This window comes from Hypomesus transpacificus, chromosome 11, assembly GCF_021917145.1.
Source record: "Hypomesus transpacificus isolate Combined female chromosome 11, fHypTra1, whole genome shotgun sequence".
Taxonomy (NCBI): domain Eukaryota; kingdom Metazoa; phylum Chordata; class Actinopteri; order Osmeriformes; family Osmeridae; genus Hypomesus; species Hypomesus transpacificus.
In genome coordinates, this window is record NC_061070.1 from 19,127,719 (window position 1) to 19,141,798 (window position 14,080).

At 39.7% G+C, this 14,080-nt stretch overlaps 3 protein-coding genes across 8 annotated transcripts; all 3 read right to left on the reverse strand.

The window, feature by feature from the left end:
- Window positions 1-907: 907 nt before the first annotated feature.
- Window positions 908-5,540, reverse strand: LOC124473457 (interferon-induced, double-stranded RNA-activated protein kinase-like). Of its 3 annotated transcripts, none has more exons than XM_047028879.1 (13): window positions 5,158-5,540; window positions 4,604-4,655; window positions 4,449-4,516; window positions 3,614-3,909; window positions 3,179-3,220; window positions 2,931-3,050; window positions 2,543-2,665; window positions 2,341-2,409; window positions 2,040-2,232; window positions 1,790-1,921; window positions 1,590-1,691; window positions 1,390-1,452; window positions 908-1,263 (listed from the first exon to the last, which is right to left on the reverse strand). In XM_047028879.1, exons 1-13 carry the CDS (start codon window positions 5,275-5,277, stop codon window positions 1,138-1,140), a joined length of 1,506 nt encoding a protein of 501 aa, XP_046884835.1. In that variant the 5' UTR covers window positions 5,278-5,540; the 3' UTR covers window positions 908-1,137. The 3 variants fall into 3 exon arrangements, with proteins under 3 accessions (XP_046884835.1, XP_046884836.1, XP_046884837.1); XM_047028880.1 differs by having other exon boundaries at window positions 1,590-1,688; window positions 5,158-5,533; XM_047028881.1 differs by lacking the exon at window positions 1,590-1,691 and having other exon boundaries at window positions 5,158-5,533.
- Window positions 5,541-5,865: 325 nt separating this feature from the next.
- LOC124473458 (interferon-induced, double-stranded RNA-activated protein kinase-like) lies at window positions 5,866-9,521 on the reverse strand. Of its 2 annotated transcripts, none has more exons than XM_047028883.1 (10): window positions 8,852-9,521; window positions 8,729-8,770; window positions 8,481-8,600; window positions 8,082-8,204; window positions 7,880-7,948; window positions 7,579-7,771; window positions 7,342-7,467; window positions 7,142-7,240; window positions 6,946-7,008; window positions 5,866-6,834 (listed from the first exon to the last, which is right to left on the reverse strand). In XM_047028883.1, exons 1-10 carry the CDS (start codon window positions 9,313-9,315, stop codon window positions 6,709-6,711), a joined length of 1,425 nt encoding a protein of 474 aa, XP_046884839.1. In that variant the 5' UTR covers window positions 9,316-9,521; the 3' UTR covers window positions 5,866-6,708. The 2 variants fall into 2 exon arrangements, with proteins under 2 accessions (XP_046884839.1, XP_046884838.1); XM_047028882.1 differs by having other exon boundaries at window positions 7,142-7,243; window positions 8,852-9,520.
- Window positions 9,522-9,809: 288 nt separating this feature from the next.
- Window positions 9,810-13,700, reverse strand: LOC124473459 (interferon-induced, double-stranded RNA-activated protein kinase-like). Of its 3 annotated transcripts, none has more exons than XM_047028886.1 (11): window positions 13,609-13,700; window positions 12,792-13,258; window positions 12,669-12,710; window positions 12,421-12,540; window positions 12,024-12,146; window positions 11,822-11,890; window positions 11,521-11,713; window positions 11,284-11,409; window positions 11,084-11,182; window positions 10,888-10,950; window positions 9,810-10,779 (listed from the first exon to the last, which is right to left on the reverse strand). In XM_047028886.1, exons 2-11 carry the CDS (start codon window positions 13,253-13,255, stop codon window positions 10,654-10,656), a joined length of 1,425 nt encoding a protein of 474 aa, XP_046884842.1. In that variant the 5' UTR covers window positions 13,256-13,258; window positions 13,609-13,700; the 3' UTR covers window positions 9,810-10,653. The 3 variants fall into 3 exon arrangements, with proteins under 3 accessions (XP_046884842.1, XP_046884840.1, XP_046884841.1); XM_047028884.1 differs by having other exon boundaries at window positions 11,084-11,185; XM_047028885.1 differs by having other exon boundaries at window positions 11,084-11,185; window positions 13,578-13,668.
- Window positions 13,701-14,080: the final 380 nt, after the last annotated feature.

Below are 14,080 nucleotides of genomic sequence, written 5' to 3' on the forward strand. Positions count from 1 at the left end.
GGGAATAACCAACCATTCACTTTAATACATTTTTGTTTAGTCAAACTACAAAGATTTATCATTATTTATAGTTATTACAGTAAACATGATTGTATCTTAATAACGATGATTTTTGTTATGTGCCGTTTTAAAAGTACCTGAAAGTACAGCATTTTGCATATTGCATGTAAAAGACTAGCTAAAGCTAGTCATCAAGCAGAAGCCTTTATCTAAAGAGACAAACAGAAGAAGGATTTTAACCTGCAACCATCTGCAGTCGAGTGCTCTAACCACTGAGCTATACCCTAACCCTATATCCCTCTTTAACACTGCAACTCCACATTCAATTTCAATTCATTTCAAATGTATATCATAATTAAAAACAACAATAGTTGACCAATGTGCTGTTCAATGTGTTTGCAGAACCCCAAAACACTAGCCTGACGTTGTCATACTCATAATTATCGTCAGAATATGAGTCTGATACCACTCCTATGGGCTGTGAGAATGGGAGGTGTTTCAACCAAACTAGGAAAAAAATGCCTCTTAGCTCAATTGGATAGACCTACAACCAATCAGAGCAATGTAGTATGTTGATTGTTGAAAACAAATTCAACCCAAGCGCTCTTTGGTGACGTGGTTGATTACGTTACAGTTGATCATCTGTCCATCATCGTTTAAAGCCCGCCCTGACAATTTTATTGGTCCGAACAGCTCTTGTTCGGACATAGTTTTTCCCCAACCAAACGACCCCAGACCCAACTTCCCGACCAAAAGCCATCTGACCCCCGGGGCTCAGATGGCTGAGCGGTTAGGGAGTCGGGCTTTAAATCAGAGGGTTGTTGGTTTGATTCCCGGCCATGCCAAATGAAGTTGTGTCCTTGGGCAAAGCACTTCACCCTACTTGCCTCGGGGAGAATGTCCCTGTACTTACTGTAAGTCGCTCTGGATAAGAGTGTCTGCTAAATAACTAAATGTAAAACGTTTTGTGGGCGGGGCTAAGTTTGGCTGGCACCCAGGCTACCAAAACCGAGTAAAACCCAGTAAAACATAGATACCCAAAAGACATAACTAACAACCGAGAACATCACAAGTTGTAGCATAGAAAATATGCGTTTTTAACATATATTTAAAAAGCAGAGAGCATCTAGCAGTGCTTTACTGAGACTGCTGTTGTAATGCAGTTGGGTTTTTTGGCATGAAAACTTCAAGTTCCTTCGCAATCTCTTCAACATCTGGTCGTTCTGCAGGGTTCTTGAAGAGCATTTTCCTGATGATACGATGCTACAGGAGAGGCCCAATTATTTATTAATTTTACAATTTAACATAGTTAAACAACTGAATTAGATGCTTACTGAGTTCATAAAACATATATTGAACATATACATTCAGTCCAATGGAACTTCTCACCTCTGGGCTGTACTTGTTTTTGAAGTCTCCAGGAAAGACTTGTCTATGTAGATCTTCAAACAGCTGTGATGTCAAGGTCACACAGAAGTGTATTAAGTTGAAATAAACTAATTTAAACAAATGAACATTGAGGACAACACCAAACACATTTAAATGTGAGACTCATTCAAGAGTAACAGTTAAATCTGGTCAATGTTCACCTTCAATTTCTCTGAAACAGTTGGCATTTTCCACAAAATCTCAAAACAAATCAGTCCAAGGGCGTAAATGTCAGTTTTCTTGTCATAAACCGTCTCTGTCTTCTGAAAATGCAGTGAGTGATTTAAGTATCTGTGGCCATTTAACATGGGATGATATAACGGTTACATTTATAACACTACACGGTAACAAACATGATTACCTGCTCAGGGCTCATGTAAATCAGTGTTCCTGTTTCTGAAGTGCGACGGACAGGACTAGAGCTGGCGATGGTAACGTGCCCAAAATCTCCAATCTTCAAAGTCTCATCTTCTCCAATAAACATATTTTCAGGCTTTAAATCAAAAATCAAAACACAATGATGTAAATGAACATGAAAATGCTTCATAAGTCATGTGTCATGTCTCATTTTGCTGCTGGAAATGGAAGAAAAACCTTGGGTTCTCCAGTACCTTCAGATCTCGGTGAATGTGTCCTTTAGAGTGGATGTATTCTACTCCACTGACTATTTGGCGAAACATGTGGAGTGCCTCAGCTGTTTTTAATTTATTTTTTGTTCCTTCATTCCTTTTTTTGATCCAGTCATTGAGGGTTCCCTTTTCACAGAACTCCATTTTAATGAACAGGCAAGACAAGTCTCTTCCACTGAGGAGAAACACACACACAAAACACTGTGTTTAATGTAAACCGGATTATTACATATTTACATTATTAATTTACTAACTTCCACTGGATGTACATTTTATTGCATACCTTTTTTCAGCTCCATTCGCTGAGCTGCAGGAGTCTTTTTGGTCTGAACCAGTTCGGTATTGGGAACTCCTGGGAGATATAGAGAAATACAAATGTAAACTAGAACTAAATATTACCTTCCTAAATATCTAGCCAGGTTATATGACTTCAAGGGTACAAAGTGTTCTGAAGGTAAGTTATCAGGGTACGTAGGTGTGCTCACGTTGTACTGTCATCATCGTCAAATTCATTAATCCAAAAAGCCTCTTCATCCCAAGACGTGAAGTAACTAACGATGTTCGGATGCCTGAACGTGGCCAGTGCTTTTATCTCCCTGCTGGCCTTTCTGTAAGACATGAAGATGCATTAGGGGCCCATTGACTGACTGAGCAGACATGCATATCTGATCTTATTAACAGGAAGTTAGGCCTGTTCTTTCTGTGTGGTGTAGGAGCAATGCTTTAATTTTAATTGCAGTTAAGGTTATGAGGAAAAAATGATGTGTCATCTATATAACTATAGATAAAACACTTTAAGTTGCCTGTGAAACAGGGTTGTAATTGTACTGTGCTGTGCTGCAGTGTCCCATACAGTACATGGTATTCTCTTACCTTGTATACTCCAAAATCTTCACTGCATAGATGTTGCCATCCAGCTTGTGTTTGGCTTTGACAACACACCCAAAGCCTCCTGCTCCTAGCACAGACACCAGGTCAAAATCTCGGAAGAACCTACAAAGACAAATACAGATGGTGAGAACCTGTTTCAAATTCAAACACATCCACAACTCAGTGGCAAACGTTTCATACTTATCTCCTATTACATGAACAATTTGCAATAATGTAGTCATAACCTGTACCTGGAGTCTTCCTTCAATTTGATGGAACAATCTTGAAATGTCCTTCAGAAAGAATTAACACAACATTAAAAATGGTTATACTGTTCGTTCGTTATCTGCCACTTGTCCGGGGGTCGGGTCGCGGGGAGCAGGGAGGCCCAAACTTCCACCAGCTCTTCCTGGGCGACCCCGAGGCGTTCCCAGGCCAGCCGAGAGACATAGTCCCTCCAGCGTGTCCTGGGTCTTCCCCGGGGCCTCTTCCCAGTGGGACGTGCCCAGAACACCTCACCAGGGAGGCGTCCAGGAGGCATCCTTAAAATGCCTGCGGCCGCTTGTATTTGCGATCTCGTTCTTTCGGTCACTACCCACAGTTTGTGACCATAGGTGAGGGTAGGAATGTTATACTGGTTATACTGTACAGAATGCTATTATCTCATTTACATATTTGTACATTACCCTTTATATTTTATCAGGCGGCCTCCTCCCTTCGCTCCATCAACCTTCCACAACCTTTTCACCACTCCGCTTCTACTCAAGCCATGCAGACACTTGGTCACTTCACTTTGTGGCACGCCCAGCTTTGCTGCTAGGTGAGATGATTTCATTCCCTTGCTTCTGCCGTCTGATAACAGCAGATTTTTTAATTTAGCCGCCAAAGCATCCGTTGGTTCAGACTTCTTCTTGGTGGATGCAGAACGCTTCCGATAGGACCAAAGAGGTGAAGTTTGATTCCTGACCGACAGCCCCGTTTCCTGTAGCCGGTATAAGACAGTGTTTTACCTCTCTGATGGTCGTCAGGGCATGGTTTGCCATCAATTTTAATAAGACTATGAGCTACCAGTCCACTAGCTTATAGTCTTATTGAAGTGTCAGTTTTAAGAACTACAGGTATCAACGTTGTAAAGCTATATAACCGGTGCACAATCCTGCATTTGTTCTTTAAATTGATGGCAGACCATGACCATGGCTGAGAAGCACACAAATATTGTTGGATTAACAAGGAGGACTGAATAAGCAAAGAAACTAGTCAAAATATGTTTACAACTAAATTACATTTAGCAAGTTAAGAAATAAGCCTTTCGCATCTGGACTGCTGTATCATTATAGCATTATTATTTACTAATTATTTAATGATCTTCTGATATCAGTCAAAATGACACTGGAGCCCAACAGGTTGGGTGTATCAAGATGATCAAGATGGTCGTCATGGTAGCATACATCAAGAAAGACAGAGCAGCACATCAAGGGATGGGTATCAGATAGATTAAAATATAATACTATATTAACTTACGTGTGTTTTTGAGGAGGATGTTGCAGGTTGTGGGCTTGATGGGCTATTCTCATCATTTGGGGTAGGTCCTACAATATCAATTAAACAAAACATTTTACCACGAGTCACCATTTGTTGTTATTCATATTAATGACAGAGTTTCAAAAATGGCTTACCATCAGAATCTGAAACAGCCAAAAACCGCGATGTACGATCATTCCCAACTCTCTGAAAATATGATATTGTATGATAAATATGAAAATAAACAACTGTAAGGGAAACCAACTAAAATTACAGTATTAGGCATATTAAATCAATTTGATAGGCTACTGTTTAATTAATTTAATTATCTTCATTGTTATGAGCTGTCCTTTAACTCGATTCATATTGTCAACCCAACACTACTTCTAACTTCAACAACGTTCAGATCTGCAGTGTCTGTATTTAGTCAATGTTTATGCTAACAAAGGAGGCCGCAGGACTAAAGCTCACATAATTAGGGGATTGGTAGCGGACAGGTTAATGAATACAATATAAAACGGAATCGTGGAATGCTCCGTTGCCTTTTACAGGCGTTTCATTATTAACAAAGGTGTTTCATTATGACAGGGGAGCGTTATCTTTTCAAACAACGTTAACGCGCCATTTCTACACGTCCAGTGTCCCTACAACAACTACAAACACAACAGCGATAACGTTACCCAAGTAATGTTGAAGCTTTCTAACTTACTGGTTCAAGAAGCTTCTTTAATGGTGGAATATAATCTGAATGAAGCCCACGTAAATTATTATTAGAGGCTACATTGTCAGAAATATCACAAAAAACATTCTTCCGTTTATGTTCTTCCATGATGATTTAAAAAAGACCGGGAAATTGCTTCAGCGATTCGCGAGACAAGTAAGCGATCACAGCTTCAGAAACAAACCCACAAGCCTAATACTATTATCAATCTGAGCCTTTAACATACAAACTGACCAAACTCGACCCTTTACTCGATCTAACCCAATTGTTATTCTTAGCATATAGGTTATTCTCAATTGTTAGATTAATTATTCCGAATTATTTTATTTGTTGTCTGGAGCGTCTGGGAGGGCTGGGTACTGTAGTCGTCTGGGAGGGCTGGGTACTGTAGTCATGAACGTCTGGGAGGGCTGGGTACTGTAGTCATGAGCGTCTGGGAGGGCTGGGTACTGTAGTCTGGGAGGACTGGGTACTGTAGTCTGGAGCGTCTGGGAGGGCTGGGTACTGTAGATGAGTCTGAGGATGTTTAGCTGCACCAACAGCTCCCCCTGGTTTTGCTGCCATCCACAGAGTGCCACTGATTTAACATTGGGAGGGCAGAAAGCGCCCTCTAGTGTCAGAAGAAAGCACTGCATGCTGAGAGATGCTCTGCAGTTCACTAGCTCACGCACGAGTGATGTACACAACACAAGATAGTAACTGATGAGAGGGAATATCCAACTATTCACTTTAATACATTTTTTTTAGTCAAAATACAGATCCTTAAGACAAGGTCAATCATTATTTATCAGACCGTTATTACAGTAAACATGATTGTAGCTTAATAACGATGATCTTTGTTATAATGTACTGTTTTAAAAGTACCTGAAAGTACAGCATTTTGCATAGTGTATGCAAGATGCACTATGCTAGCTAAAGCTAGTCATCTAGCAGAAGCCTTTATATGAAAAGACAAACAGAAGAAGGATTTTAACCTGCAACCTGCAATTCATTTCAAATGTATATCATACTTAAAAACAACAATAGTTGTCCAATGTGCTGTTCAATGTGTTTGCAGAACCACAAAATACAATAAAACCGTCTGTAAAACCCAGTAAAACATTGATACCCAAAAGACATAACAAACAACAGAGAACATTACAAGTTGTAGCATAGAGAGAAAATATGCGTTTTTAACATGGATCTAAAAATATGTTGTGTTGGAGCAGTTTTGATAGAGGTCGGTAAGCTGTTCCAAAGTTTAGGTGTCACTATAGCGAACACTCAATAAGACCTAGATTTGAGCTTTGACTTAATAAGATAATCAACATGACAACAATTACTCCATTGGAAAAATAATTTAGCCAGTCTCATATCTAGGCATTCCAAGTACAATCTTTTGTTTAAATCCTGCTACACATTTTCATTAATCTGTCAATCGTTTGTTTTCAAACATAAATGACCAACCCACATTTCCTACAGCTGTTCAATATAGTTAATATACTGAACAAATGTCTCCAGACTCTTGGGCCTGGCTAGGCAGGAGCAGCCAGTGGTGCCTCAAACAGACTTCTGTTCTAATGCAGTCGAGTTCCTTAGCAGAAAGTCTTCAAGGTACTTCGCAATCTCTTCAACATCTGGTCGTTCAGCAGGGGTGTTGGAGAGCATTTTCCTGATGATACGATGCTACAAGAGAGGCACAATTATTTATGTATTTTACAATTTAACATAACAACAGAAGTGCTTACTGAGTTCATAAAGTAAACAGTAAACATTCAGTCCAATGGAACTTCTCACCTCTGTGGCGTACTTGTTTTTGAAGTCTTCAGGAAAGACTTGTCTACGTAGATCTTCGAACAGCTGTGCCACACAGAAGGGTATAAAGATAGTGAGTTGAAATAGAAACAGGATTCAAATGAACATTGAGGCCAACACCGAACACATTTAAATGTGAGACTCATTCAAGAGTGAGTTAAATCTGGTAAATGTTTACCTTAGATTTCTCTGAATCAGTGGGCATTTCCCACAGAATCTCAAAACATATCAGTCCAAGGGCGAAAATGTCAGTTTTGTCGTCATAATCCGTGTCTGTCTTCTGAAAATGCAGTGAGTGATTGAAATATCTATTGCAATTTAACATGGGATGATATAACTGTTACATTTATAACACAACACAGGAACAAACATGATTACCTGCTCAGGGCTCATGTAAATCGGTGTTCCTTTATCTAAAGTGCGACTAACAGGACTAGAGTTGGTAACGTGCCCAAAATCTCCAATCTTCAAAGTCTCATCTTCTCCAATAAACACATTTTCAGGCTTTAAATCAAAACACAATGATGTAAATAAATATGAAAATGCTTCATAATTCAAGTGTCATGTCTCATTTTGCTGCTGGAAATGGAAGATAAACCTCAGGTTCTCCAGTACCTTCAGATCTCGGTGAATGTGTCCTTTAGAGTGGATGTATTCTACTCCACTGACTATTTGGCGAAACATGTGGAGTGCCTCAGCTGTTTTTAATTTATTTTTTGTTCCTTCATTCCTTTTTTTAATCCAGTCATTGAGGGTTCCCTTTTCACAGAACTCCATTTTAATGAACAGGCAGGACAAGTCTCTTCCACTGATGAGAAACACACAAACAAAACACTGTGTTTAATGTAAACTGGATTATTAAATATTTACATAATTAATTTACTAACTTCCACTGGATGTACATTTTATTGCATACCTTTTTTCAGCTCCATTCGCTGAACTCCAGGAGTCTCTCTGGTCTGAACCAGTTCGGTATTGGGAGCTCCTGGGAGATATAGAGAAATACAAATGTCACCTAGAACTAAATATTACCTTTCTAAATATCTAGCCAGGTTATATGACTTCAAGGGTACAAAGTGTTCTGAAGGTGAGTTATCAGGGTACGTAGGTGTGCTCACGTTGTACTGTCATCATCGTCAAATTCATTAATCCAAAAAGCCTCTTCATCCCAAGACGAGTAGTAACGAACGATGTTCGGATGCCTGAACGTGGCCAGTGCTTTTACCTCCCTGCTGGCCTTTCTGTAAGACATGAAGATGCATTAGGGACTACATAGGACTACATACTTGAGGAGTGAGTTTCACCACACACCGGCTACAGATGCATAAGTTAGGCCTTTTCTTTTTGTGTGGTCTAGGAGCAATGCTTCACTTCAAATGTAATTGCAGTTAAGGTTATGAGGAACAAATGAGGTGTAATATATATAACTATATATAAAACACTTTAAGTTGCCTGTGAAACAGGGTTGTAATTGTACTGTGCTGCAGTGTCCCATACAGTACATGGTATTCTCTTACATTGTATTAGCCAAAATCTTTACTGCATAGATGTTGCCATCCAGCTTGTGTTTGGCTTTGACAACACACCCAAAGCCTCCTGCTCCTAGCACAGACACCAGGTCAAAATCTCGGAAGAACCTACAAAGACAAATACAGATGGTGAGAACCTGTTTCAAATTCAAACACATCCACAACTCAGGGGCAAATGTTTCATACTCATCTCCTATTAAATGAACAATTTGCAATAATGTAGTCATAAACTGTACCTGGAGTCTTCCTTCAATTTGATGGAACAATCTTGAAAGTACCTTCAGAAAGAATTAACACAACATTAATCATGGTTATACTGTACAGAATGCTATTATCCCATATACACATTTGTACATTACCCTTCATATTCTATCAGCTGGCCTCCTCCCTTCGCTCCATCAACTTTCCACAATGACGTCTCCCCCAACCTCTTCACCTCTCCACTTATACTCAAGCCATAAAGACACTTGTTCACCTCACTTCGGGACACGTTCAGCTTTTCTGCTAATTGAGATCGTTTCATCCCCTTGTTTTGGCCGTCCGATAACAGCAGCTTTTTTAATTCCCCTGCCAAAGCATCCGTTGGTTGAGAGTTCTTCACAGTGGCGGCTAAGCACTTCTGACGGGCCCATATGGGTGGCTGGTCGGAATTCCTGAACAGCTGCCCCGTTTTCTCCAGCCGGTATAAGACACTGTTGACATCACTGGCTTTCTGCAGGCCAACACCTTTCGCTATTTGGAGTGCTGTGGCTCCGTCCTCTTTGTCGTTCAGAAAGGTACATATTTTGTTTTCCAGGTCATTGTTTGTGTGCTTCTCAGCCATCGTCTGCCATCAATTCAAACAACAAATACAGAGATGTCGCATCGTTACAACATATAGCTTTACAAAAACGATACACGGTTCTTAAAACTGAGACTATACCCCACCACCAATAAATGATCTAATGAGGAGCAGAAGATCGCACTCAAAGTATCACTACAGGTGAGTAGCCACTACTAACACTAACTGTGGTTACCGTAGTCTGGGAGGACTGGGTACTGTAGTCTGGAGCGTCTGGGAGGGCTGGGTACTGTAGTCTGGGAGGGCTGGGTACTGTAGTCTGGAGCGTCTGGGAGGGCTGGGTACTGTAGATGAGTCTGAGGATGTTTAGCTGCACCAACAGCTCCCCCTGGTTTTGCTGCCATCCACAGAGTGCCACTGATTTAACATTGGGAGGGCAGAAAGCGCCCTCTAGTGTAAGAAGAAAGCACTGCATGCTGAGAGATGCTCTGCAGTTCACTAGCTCACGCACGAGTGATGTACACAACACAAGATAGTAACTGATGAGAGGGAATATCCAACTATTCACTTTAATACATTTTTTTTAGTCAAAATACAGATCCTTAAGACAAGGTCAATCATTATTTATCAGACCGTTATTACAGTAAACATGATTGTAGCTTAATAACGATGATCTTTGTTATAATGTACTGTTTTAAAAGTACCTGAAAGTACAGCATTTTGCATAGTGTATGCAAGATGCACTATGCTAGCTAAAGCTAGTCATCTAGCAGAAGCCTTTATATGAAAAGACAAACAGAAGAAGGATTTTAACCTGCAACCTGCAATTCATTTCAAATGTATATCATACTTAAAATCAACAATAGTTGTCCAGTGTGCTGTTCAATGTGTTTGCAGAACCACAAAATACAATAAAACCGACAGTAAAACCCAGTAAAACATTGATACCCAAAAGACATAACAAACAACAGAGAACATTACAAGTTGTAGCATAGAGAGAAAATATGCGTTTTTAACATGGATCTAAAAATATGTTGTGTTGGAGCAGTTTTGATAGAGGTCGGTAAGCTGTTCCAAAGTTTAGGTGTCACTATAGCGAACACTCAATAAGACCTAGATTTGAGCTTTGACTTAATAAGATAATCAACATGACAACAATTACTCCATTGGAAAAATAATTTAGCCAGTCTCATATCTAGGCATTCCAAGTACAATCTTTTGTTTAAATCCTGCTACACATTTTCATTAATCTGTCAATCGTTTGTTTTTAAAACATAAATGACCAACCCACATTTCCTACAGCTGTTCAATATAGTTAATATACTGAACAAATGTCTCCAGACTCTTGGGCCTGGCTAGGCAGGAGCAGCCAGCGGTGCCTCAAACAGACTTCTGTTCTAATGCAGTCGAGTTCCTTAGCAGAAAGTCTTCAAGGTATTTCGCAATCTCTTCAACATCTGGTCGTTCAGCAGGGGTGTTGGAGAGCATTTTCCTGATGATACGATGCTACAAGAGAGGCACAATTATTTATGTATTTTACAATTTAACATAACAGAAATGCTTACTGAGTTCATAAAGTAAACAGTAAACATTCAGTCCAATGGAACTTCTCACCTCTGTGGCGTACTTGTTTTTGAAGTCTTCAGGAAAGACTTGTCTACGTAGATCTTCGAACAGCTGTGCCACACAGAAGGGTATAAAGATAGTGAGTTGAAATAGAAACAGGATTCAAATAAACATTGAGGCCAACACCGAACACGTTTAAATTTGAGACTCATTCAAGAGTGAGTTAAATCTGGTAAATGTTTACCTTAGATTTCTCTGAATCAGTGGGCATTTCCCACAGAATCTCAAAACATATCAGTCCAAGGGCGAAAATGTCAGTTTTGTCGTCATAATCCGTGTCTGTCTTCTGAAAATGCAGTGAGTGATTGAAATATCTATTGCAATTTAACATGGGATGATATAACTGTTACATTTATAACACAACACAGGAACAAATATGATTACCTGCTCAGGGCTCATGTAAATCGGTGTTCCTTTTTCTAAAGTGCGACTAACAGGACTAGAGTTGGTAACGTGCCCAAAATCTCCAATCTTCACAGTCTCATCTTCTCCAATAAACACATTTTCAGGCTTTAAATCAAAACACAATGATGTAAATGAATATGAAAATGCTTCATAATTCAAGTGTCATGTCTCATTTTGCTGCTGGAAATGGAAGATAAACCTCAGGTTCTCCAGTACCTTCAGATCTCGGTGAATGTGTCCTTTAGAGTGGATGTATTCTACTCCACTGACTATTTGGCGAAACATGTGGAGTGCCTCAGCTGTTTTTAATTTATTTTTTGTTCCTTCATTCCTTTTTTTAATCCAGTCATTGAGGGTTCCCTTTTCACAGAACTCCATTTTAATGAACAGGCAGGACAAGTCTCTTCCACTGATGAGAAACACACAAACAAAACTCTGTGTTTAATGTAAACTGGATTATTAAATATTTACATAATTAATTTACTAACTTCCAGTGGATGTACATTTTATTGCATACCTTTTTTCAGCTCCATTTGCTGAACTCCAGGAGTCTCTCTGGTCTGAACCAGTTCGGTATTGGGAGCTCCTGGGAGATATAGAGAAATACAAATGTCACCTAGAACTAAATATTACCTTTCTAAATATCTAGCCAGGTTATATGACTTCAAGGGTACAAAGTGTTCTGAAGGTGAGTTATCAGGGTACGTAGGTGTGCTCACGTTGTACTGTCATCATCGTCAAATTCATTAATCCAAAAAGCCTCTTCATCCCAAGACGAGTAGTAACGAACGATGTTCGGATGCCTGAACGTGGCCAGTGCTTTTACCTCCCTGCTGGCCTTTCTGTAAGACATGAAGATGCATTAGGGACTACATAGGACTACATACTTGAGGAGTGAGTTTCACCACACACCGGCTACAGATGCATAAGTTTTCTTTTTGTGTGGTCTAGGAGCAATGCTTCACTTTAAATGTAATTGCAGTTAAGGTTATGAGAAACAAATGAGGTGTAATATATATAACTATATATAAAACACTTTAAGTTGCCTGTGAAACAGGGTTGTAATTGTACTGTACTGTGCTGCAGTGTCCCATACAGTACATGGTATTCTCTTACATTGTATTAGCCAAAATCTTTACTGCATAGATGTTGCCATCCAGCTTGTGTTTGGCTTTGACAACACACCCAAAGCCTCCTGCTCCTAGCACAGACACCAGGTCAAAATCTCGGAAGAACCTACAAAGACAAATACAGATGGTGAGAACCTGTTTCAAATTCAAACACATCCACAACTCAGGGGCAAATGTTTCATACTCATCTCCTATTAAATGAACAATTTGCAATAATGTAGTCATAAACTGTACCTGGAGTCTTCCTTCAATTTGATGGAACAATCTTGACAGTACCTTCAGAAAGAATTAACACAACATTAATCATGGTTATACTGTACAGAATGCTATTATCCCATATACACATTTGTACATTACCCTTCATATTCTATCAGCTGGCCTCCTCCCTTCGCTCCATCAACTTTCCACAATGACGTCTCCCCCAACCTCTTCACCTCTCCACTTATACTCAAGCCATAAAGACACTTGTTCACCTCACTTCGGGACACGTTCAGCTTTTCTGCTAATTGAGATCGTTTCATCCCCTTGTTTTGGCCGTCCGATAACAGCAGCTTTTTTAATTCCCCTGCCAAAGCATCCGTTGGTTGAGAGTTCTTCACAGTGGCGGCTAAGCACTTCTGACGGGCCCATATGGGTGGCTGGTCGGAATTCCTGAACAGCTGCCCCGTTTTCTCCAGCTGGTATAAGGCACTGTTGACATCACTGGCTTTCTGCAGGCCAACACCTTTCGCTATTTGGAGTGCTGTGGCTCCGTCCTCTTTGTCGTTCAGAAAGGTACATATTTTGTTTTCCAGGTCATTGTTTGTGTGCTTCTCAGCCATCGTCTGCCATCAATTCAAACAACAAATACAAAGATGTCGCATCGTTACAACATATAGCTTTACAAAAACGATACACGGTTCTTAAAACTGAGACTATACCCCACCACCAATAAATGATCTAATGAGGAGCAGAAGATCGCACTCAAAGTATCACTACAGGTGAGTAGCCACTACTAACACTAACTGTGGTGGTTGTTGGGAGAGTTAGTTAAATCATGAGCTAGCGAGCATATTACATCTGACAACTCACTTCACAAATTCCTCCTAAACTAATTTAAACTTGTCATATATTTTTATTTTAGACGTGTCTAATTCAACTCACCGGTTAGTGGTAAACAACGCAGACTACTCACCTCCTCAGACGACTTGCGGACTTGCGGATCAATTTCCAGAATTTATCAGTTTCAGTTTCATTTCTCACGACTGCACTGCGGAAACGCTTTTCTCTCGCGGTATCGGTTTCGCAGATAAAATCGTGACATTGTATCAGCTGGCCTGGAAACTTCCGGAATGGTTTATCAAAGAATATGAACCATAATAAAAACACAGAGCATCTGCCTGTTTCATGATCAATTTACGATTTATTTAAAACATTAAACCATAACGAACAATATATTTTAGTTTTAGTTGTAACCCAAACACACACTCAACATGTATAGCCTACGTATGTCCACATATTCCAAAACGTGTCTTCGTTCAGGAACTATCTTGACAAACATTAAGATAACATTGGTAAGAATCCACATTATAATATCTCATGTCTAACCTCAATCATTCATTACTTAAGTCATAAAGTGTACTAATATAACCATGTACCTCTTTACA

Coding starts and splice junctions, on each gene's coding strand:
- LOC124473457 (XM_047028879.1), bottom strand. CDS start 5,277: ATGGAAGAACATAAACGGAAGAATGTTTTTTGTGATATTTCTGACAAT. Junction 4,656..5,157: donor TAAAGAAGCTTCTTGAACCA/GTAAGTTAGAAA, acceptor TCATATTTTCAG/AGAGTTGGGAATGATCGTAC. Junction 3,051..3,178: donor AAATTGAAGGAAGACTCCAG/GTACAGGTTATG, acceptor TTGTCTTTGTAG/GTTCTTCCGAGATTTTGACC.
- LOC124473458 (XM_047028882.1), bottom strand. CDS start 9,315: ATGGCTGAGAAGCACACAAACAATGACCTGGAAAACAAAATATGTACC. Junction 7,244..7,341: donor TTTACATGAGCCCTGAGCAG/GTAATCATGTTT, acceptor CTGCATTTTCAG/AAGACAGACACGGATTATGA. Junction 6,835..6,945: donor AAAACAAGTACGCCACAGAG/GTGAGAAGTTCC, acceptor CCTCTCTTGTAG/CATCGTATCATCAGGAAAAT.
- LOC124473459 (XM_047028884.1), bottom strand. CDS start 13,255: ATGGCTGAGAAGCACACAAACAATGACCTGGAAAACAAAATATGTACC. Junction 11,891..12,023: donor GACGATGATGACAGTACAAC/GTGAGCACACCT, acceptor TATATCTCCCAG/GAGCTCCCAATACCGAACTG. Junction 11,714..11,821: donor GCAAATGGAGCTGAAAAAAG/GTATGCAATAAA, acceptor GTTTCTCATCAG/TGGAAGAGACTTGTCCTGCC.